This window comes from Cebus imitator, unplaced genomic scaffold (assembly GCF_001604975.1).
Source record: "Cebus imitator isolate Cc_AM_T3 unplaced genomic scaffold, Cebus_imitator-1.0 Scaffold218, whole genome shotgun sequence".
Taxonomy (NCBI): Eukaryota; Metazoa; Chordata; class Mammalia; order Primates; family Cebidae; genus Cebus; species Cebus imitator.
The window spans coordinates 2,639,154-2,646,653 of record NW_016107533.1 but is presented as its reverse complement, the minus strand read 5'-3'; the positions used below and the strand labels follow the sequence as shown (position 1 = coordinate 2,646,653).

General features: G+C 40.3%; 1 protein-coding gene across 1 annotated transcript in view; it reads left to right on the top strand.

Moving 5' to 3' along the window:
- Positions 1–7,500, top strand: part of FNBP4 (formin binding protein 4) — a 53,623-nt gene that overhangs the window by 32,591 nt on the left and 13,532 nt on the right. The window contains exons 12-13 of the mRNA XM_037746029.1: positions 6,143–6,453; positions 6,749–6,899. Coding sequence (XP_037601957.1) covers positions 6,143–6,453; positions 6,749–6,899 — 462 coding nt within the window. The remainder of the gene's footprint in view (positions 1–6,142; positions 6,454–6,748; positions 6,900–7,500) is intronic.

Sequence of the window (7,500 nt, the reverse complement as noted above, 5' to 3'; positions counted from 1 at the left end):
CATATGAAGGCAGGAGTCTATGAGTAGTTTCTAAAGTAATAGACCTTTGAAAATTTTAAAAAGTGAAATTTGTCAATAACAGAGTTAAGAGCTTAATTATTTTGTCTAATACTTATCAGAATTGGTGCTTATACTCTCCTGGTTCCCTGATCATAGTAGAGAAGCACTGGTAATGTACCAAATGAAACTGGTTGTATGCCAGCTGATTTTGTTAACTTCTTAAATAACCTAGGAATCATCAGCAGGTCACGTACAACCCCAGTGATCATTTTACAACATAGTAAAAGGCTGATTTTATTCTACTTCACATTTTAGAAGTGCATTTTCTCAAGTTACAGGGTATTTTGCTTCCCTTTTATATGAAGAGATTTTCTTTTGAATATTTTTCCGCTCTTTTGGTAGCAGTGATAGACATATCTAATAATACATTGGTTATTTTTGTTTGCTTTTTAATAGTTAATGAACTGAAGAGGCTTAATAGTGGTTCTGGATAGGTGGTTCCACTCCTGACTACGGTCAACGTCCCTTTCTTATGTGTTCCAAAGTTGAAAATTCTGTTACAATTCTGAATCTTCTCTGAACATTTTAGATAAGTATTAAGCTATTTTCTCCCTTTATGACACACATGGTGGTGAGTACTGTCTAGTAAAAGGTGGCTCTTGAGCCATTCCTATTTAATTAAAACAAAAAGTGGTATTGTAGGAAAAAGCCACTGAGAAAGTATTATATTCTTAAGCCTCTCTCTATTGAGAAGCTCTAGAATCACATTATAAACTTGATCAAAGTAAAATCCAATTATTATACTAAGGTCTGTGAGATTTAAGAGCAATAATCAACACTGTTCTAAGCCTAAACAGAGTTTACATGATATATGCTCTCAATCAGCTCAGTAGTGGCTAAAACCAGCCATCTTTTAAAGAATATGAAACAAAACACAGCAATGTCCTGTCTCTTCAGAAAATTGTTTTAAGAAATTAACCAGCCATAGTTAGTGGCTCATGCCTGTAGTCCCAGCTGTTTGGGAGGCTGAGGTGGGAGGATTGCTTGATACCAAAATTTTGAGGCTGCAGTAAGCCATGATTGTACCACTGCACTCCAGCCTGAGTGACAGCAAGACCCTGTCTCAAAAATAAAGTGGGGGAAGGGTGCAAAATTATACTGTGAGAAGCCAAAGAAATTTCAAAGTTGTAATTATTTTTCTAAATCTCAGTGTTTGAATTTAACATTGTGTGTCTAAAGATGAAGTGGATTCTAAAGATGAATTGGACTCGAGATACCCAACATATCTATCATGTTGGGGTTATGTCACTTAGGTGAAGTTTAGCTGCTTTTTCTTTTTAATCTCTATGGAACAATTTGTATAATTTCTTGCTTTCAATTGCTAAACTGAGCTCTTGATTAAAAGTAATAAGCAATAATTTCTCTTTGTGGGAGAAATTAAAGAAGGCTTTCTTTTTTTTTGAGATGGAGTTTCACTCTCATTGCCTAGGCTGGAGTGCAGTGGCATGATATTGGCTCGCCGCAGCCTCTGCCTTTCAGGTTCAAGAAGTCTTTCTTTCTATTCGTGGAAATAAGATGCTTAGGCTAGTGCAGTGGTTCATGCCTGTAATCCCAGTACTTTGGGAGGCTGAGGCGGGTGGATCACCTGCAGTCAGGAGTTCAAGACCAGCCTGGGCAACATGGTGAAACCTCATCTCTACTAAAAGTACAAAAATTAGCTGGGTGCGGTGGTGGGTGCCTGTAATTCCAGCTACTTGGAGGCTGAGGCACAAGAATTGCTTGAACCTGGGAGGTGGAGGTTGCAGTGAGCCAAGATTGCACCATTGTACTCCAGCCTGGGTGGCAGAGCGAAACTCTCTCTCAAAAAAAAGAAAAAAGATGCCCAGAGAAACAAGGTTCTTAGGCAGATGTGGTGACTCATGCCTGTAATCCCAGCATTTTGGGAGTTTGAGGCAGGAGGATCACTTGAGCTTAGGAATCCAAAATCAGCCTGGGCAATACGGTAAGACCCCATCTTTACAAACTATTGGCCTGGTTTGGTGGCACAAGTATGTGGTCCTAGCTACTTGGAAGGCTGAGGTAGGAAGGATCACTTGAGCCTGAGAAGTTGAAGCTGCAGTAAACTATATTTACACCGCTGTACTCTAGTTTGAACAACAAAGTGAGATCCTATTTCAGACAGAGAAAGGAAAAATGGGAGTCTTAAAAATTAAGAATTTTGGCCAGGTGTGGTAGTTCACGCCTCTAACCCCAGCACTTTGGGAGGCCAAGGTACGTGGATCACTTGAGATCAGGAGTTCGAGACCAGCCAGTATGGTGACGCCCCATCTCTACTAAAAATAGAAAAATTAGCCACTTGTGGTGGCGGATGCCTGTAATCCCAGCTATTCAGGAGGCTGAGGCAGGAGAATCACTTGAACCCAGGAGGCAGAGATTGCAGTGAACTGAGATTGCACTCTGCAGTCCAGCCTGGGCAACAGAGTAAGACTCCATCTGAAAAAAAAAAAAAATTAATAATTCGTATCCTCGTAGCATACTCAGTTTTAAGCTTGTAACTTTTAAATCTTTTAGCACATAATAAAAACTGTGTATACCGTTTTAATCTCTCCTTGGTCTTCAGACTTAAATATTCTTTTAAACAGCAAAAATAGGCCGGGCGTGGTGGCTCACGCCTGTAATCCAAGCACTTTGGAGGCCAAGGCAGGCGGATCACCCGAGGTCGGGAGTTCAAGACCAGCCTGACCAACATGGTGAAACCTCGTCTTAAAATAAATAAATTAATTAAAAGTTTTAAAATAATAATAATAAATAGACAGCAAAAATATCAACTAGGTTAAGTTTAAAAGCAAGGAGGAGCATCATTGTAATATGACATCCATGTATATTCAAACTAGAATTTTCTAATGGTCTTTGTAAGACAAAGGAGATAATTGTCAATACTATGACATAGCTTTTATGTTTTGAATAAGTTTAGTTGGAGATTGAGGTATTTTTATTTTCATGTGAGATGGGTAATGTGCTGACCTTATAACAAGGTTTGAGGGAGACACATTGTATATGGGAATTTGAAATGCTTATGAAATATAAAAGCAGAGGCTGGGCGTGGTGGCTCACACATGTAATCCCAGCACTTTGGGAGACTAAGGCTCGCAGATCACCTTGAAGTCAGGAGTTTGAGACCAGCCCGGCCAACATGGCGAAACCCCATCTCTGACTAAAAATACAAAAATTAGGCATGTGGTATACATCTGTAATCCGAGCTACTCAGGAGGCTGAGGCAGGAAAACTGCTTGAACCTGGGAGGCGGAGGTTGCAGTGAGCCGAGATCACGCCACCCTACTCCAGCCACAAGAGTGAGACTCCATCTCAAAAAGAAAAGAAAAGAAAAATACTGGATTCACATATTCTAAAAATGCTCCTTGTTTGTGGCCAAATTTATCAAATCTAAATTTATCAAATTTATAATCTCATATTTACAGAGTTTACTTAATTCTAATTAGCTCTGTTGGAGGTCATATTGGAGGTCATACTCCACTATTAACCTTGAATCTGCTCTGTGTCTCCTTCAGTTCCTCTGCATAGCTGCATGTCACCATCATAAACATGTTGGTATTGCATTATGCTTATAGATAATCTAACAGTAATTGAAAATCTGGCTGCTCTGAGTGCAGTGATGTTTACAACTAATTGATCACAACCAGTTATAGACTTTAGTCTTACTCCATTCCCACTGCTTCACTTGACTAGCCTTTAAAAAGAAAGAAAAAAATAGAGAAAAACTTATATTTATCTACTTTAAGTTAATGATCCTCAGTGTTTTATTACCTTAGTTCAGATGTAGTCCTTGTGTACTATTATATAATGTAGACTATTTGGCCATACTCGACTTTGTCTAAAAGTTAATGCGTAATTTAATATTAAATATGGCCAAATAGAAAATTTAATGAGCCATTTGAGCTCAGTTACCCAGAAAACTGCATTTATGCTTCTGGTGAATTGTTTTCAATGTCCATTTCCAAAAGTAGCAGTAAGCAGCTATCTTAAAATAATTGGAGATAATGTGAATGATGTTGTTAGAGTCTTTTACACAATGTACTGTCTGTCTGTTCCATAAAAAGTAGGAGTACTCTATTTGTGGCCAGCTTGGGCAACATAGTGAGACTGTCTCTTTAAAAAAAAAAAAAAAAAGCTAAAAATTAGCCAGGTGTGGTACACACTTGTAGTCCTAGCAATTCAGGAGGCAAGAAGATCGCTTGAGCCAGGTGTTTGAGGTTAGAGTGAGCTATGATTGCACCACCTACACTCTAGCCTGGGCAACAGAGCAAGACCCAAATGGCTCATGTTGCTTTATTTTACCTTGTTGAGTGTCAGTGTGTCTTTTAAGTAAAGCAGTATCAATGGCCTTCTTGCCCTAGCGTCTTTCATTATTGAGCTTCATTTAATCTACCACTTTTGACCATGAAATTTAACAGGTGACTTCTGGGTGTCTATTCCAGGTGAAGTGAGATTTTTTTTTTTTTTTTACTGAGATGTCTAAAAGCTCTTGGATTTCTGGTATTTCACTAGGACATCTTAGTAAAACAGGAAGTATTAGATGAGGAATCAGACTTGAGCTCGAGCTCTGGTTCTGGCCTGGCCACTAACATTGATACGATCTTGGGCAAGTTAGTTCCTGCCTGGGTTTCATTACCTTTAATTGAGGAAGTTGAAATAGATGATTTCTCATGTCTCTTCTACTCCTAAATTCTATGATTTTAGGGAGAAAATCCCCTTCAGCATTCCTGGGATATATATCTAATAGTCCCATATATTGTGAAACTTCCCTATTGACGATAAAGAGGGCTGGGGAAGGCTACAAGTAAGTATATCCTATTTTCTCTAATCTTTAAAGGTTTTCCCAGCAGAGAAAGGACAGTAAAAAATGGTGGCTTTTGCAGTTTGAGAAAAGCTAACCCTGCAGCTTTTCAGCTACAATTTTGTAATGTAGACTTCAGCAACAGCAACTTCAAAATCTCTGCAGTTTTAAAAATCTGAATTAACCTACTTTGAAGATTTATCTTCCTACATTTCTCTTTTATCATCACAAAAGTAAAAATTGCCCTACCTAACTTGTGTCTCTGTGATTTCACAAATTAATGTAATGTATGGAAAAGTGTGAAGGAATGATATAGTTGACAGTAGCACCTTGCAAATGGATTTTTAAAACTTAGTAACCCAAATTAAACACAATGGGTAGAATTTTTCTGAGTTTTGAATGAATACTTTGGGTCCTCTTCACTCACTTTATCTAGCTCACTAAAAAATAAAGTACTTGGAGGCTGGACACAGTGGCTCTTGCCTATAATCCCAGCACTTTGGGAGGCCAGGGTAGGCGGATCACCTGAGGTCAGGAGTTCAAGACCAGCCTGACCGACATGGTGAAACCCTGTTTTTACTAAAAAATGCAAAAACTAGCCAGGCATGGTGGCTCAAGCCTGTAATCCCAGCTACTCAGGAGGCTGAGGCAGGAGAATCGCCTGAACCTGGGAGGCAGAGGTTACAGTGAGCTGAGATTGCACCATTGCACTCCAGCCTGGGCAACAAGAGCAAAACTCCGTCTCAAAAAAAAAAACAAGTACGTGGAATAATTATTGCAGGTGCACATTATTCACTTACTCCTTCACTTTTGAAATAAAGACTCCAGACTGTTGCCTTTTATTTGTATGTGTTGAAGCTTGTGAGTTTTTAAGTTAAAGAACTTGAAACTACAGATTCAGATGACTGCATTTCTGTTGAGTCAATGTAATATTTTCCTTCTACTCATCCATAAATGTGGACCCAAAGGACAAGACAGGTATAACACGGATGGGGAAGGTGCCAACTGTGAGGTTCATCAATTTATATTTCCATGGATGTCATTTCTGAACTGAGTTGTTGAATATTTTAGTTACATCAGTATAGAATAGAAGCCTGTGGGCCACATTTTTTTTTTTTTTTTAGGAAGGAGCCACTCCCTGCTGCTTGACACTGCATTCTATACTATTTTGTACACTGTGCTAGGTTCCTGTAGATGTTTGTCTTACTGACCAGTTGAACGTTTCTATGAATATAAGCCAGGGAGTTTTTGTCTTGCTTTTTTCCTGATTCTTATCTGTTTTTATAGGTTCTCTTTGTAAAGAACCCTTTTCTGGTCAAGTTTCTTCTTCATCACTTATGCCATTTACTCCATTCTGGACCCTCCTTCAGTCAAATGTTCCTGTGCTTCAACCTCCATTACCCTTGGAAATGCCGCCCCCCCCACCTCCACCTCCAGAATCACCTCCACCCCCTCCTCCACCACCTCCTCCTGTGGAAGATGGTGAGATCCAGGAGGTAGAGATGGAGGATGAGGGAAGTGAGGAGCCCCCTGCGCCAGGAACAGAGGAGGATACCCCTTTGAAACCTTCAGCACAAACCACAGTTGTAACTACCCAGGTGAGTAATGTCCTTTGGCATTCTGAATGATTTTGAGGATGGAGCATGCTTGACACCATATTTTATTTTAGAAGTGTATGTTTTAAAGGCTGGGCACAGTGGATCATGCGTATAGTCCTAGTGCTTTTGAGAGGTCAAGGCAGGAGGATTGCTTAAACCCAGGAGATTGCAGTGAGTCATGATCTCACCACTGCAGCGTGTGCAACAGAACCAGACCCTGTCTCAAAAAAGGAGAGGGGGTGGCATATGTTTAACCAGGGCCTTCAGCCACTGATCACAAATTTTTGTGTTTCAGAGTTCAGTGGATTCCACCAGTTCTAGTTCTCCTTCCACTAAAGGGATAAAGAGGAAAGCTACAGAAATTAGTACTGCAGTGGTTCAGAGGTCAGCCACCATTGGCAGTTCTCCAGTTCTCTATAGCCAGTCAGCTATAGCTACAGGTAATTGTGATTAAAGCATGGTTTTTCCTCAACGTATTGTTTCTTCTTTTCCCCAGCATTAGATGCTATAAAAATTAAATAAATGTTAAGGCTCTTTGCAAAGACTTTGCATTTATGTTACTTCTGAGAAAAAAAAAAAAACCAGTTTAATTGGCCATGCACAGTGGCTCACATCTGTAATCTCAGCACTTCGGGAATCTGAGGCCAGTGGATTGCTTGAGCTCAGGAGTTGGAGACAAGCTTGGGCAATACAACAAAAGCCTGTCTACAAAAAATACAAAAATTAGCCAGGCCTGGTGGTTCACGCCTGTAGTCCCAGCTACTTTGGAGAACAGAGGTGGGAGGATCACTTTGAGCCCTGGAGGTTGTGGCTGCAATGAGCTGTGATCACACTGCTGCACCCCATCCAGTCTGGGCGACAGAGCAAGACCCTGTCTCAAAAACAAAGAATGGCCGGGCGCGGTGGCTCAAGCCTGTAATCCCAGCACTGTGGGAGGCTGAGGCGGGTGGATCACGAGGTCAAGAGATCGAGACCATCCTGGTCAACATGGTGAAACCTCGTCTCTACTAAAAATACAAAACATTAGCTGGGCATGGTGGTGCGTGC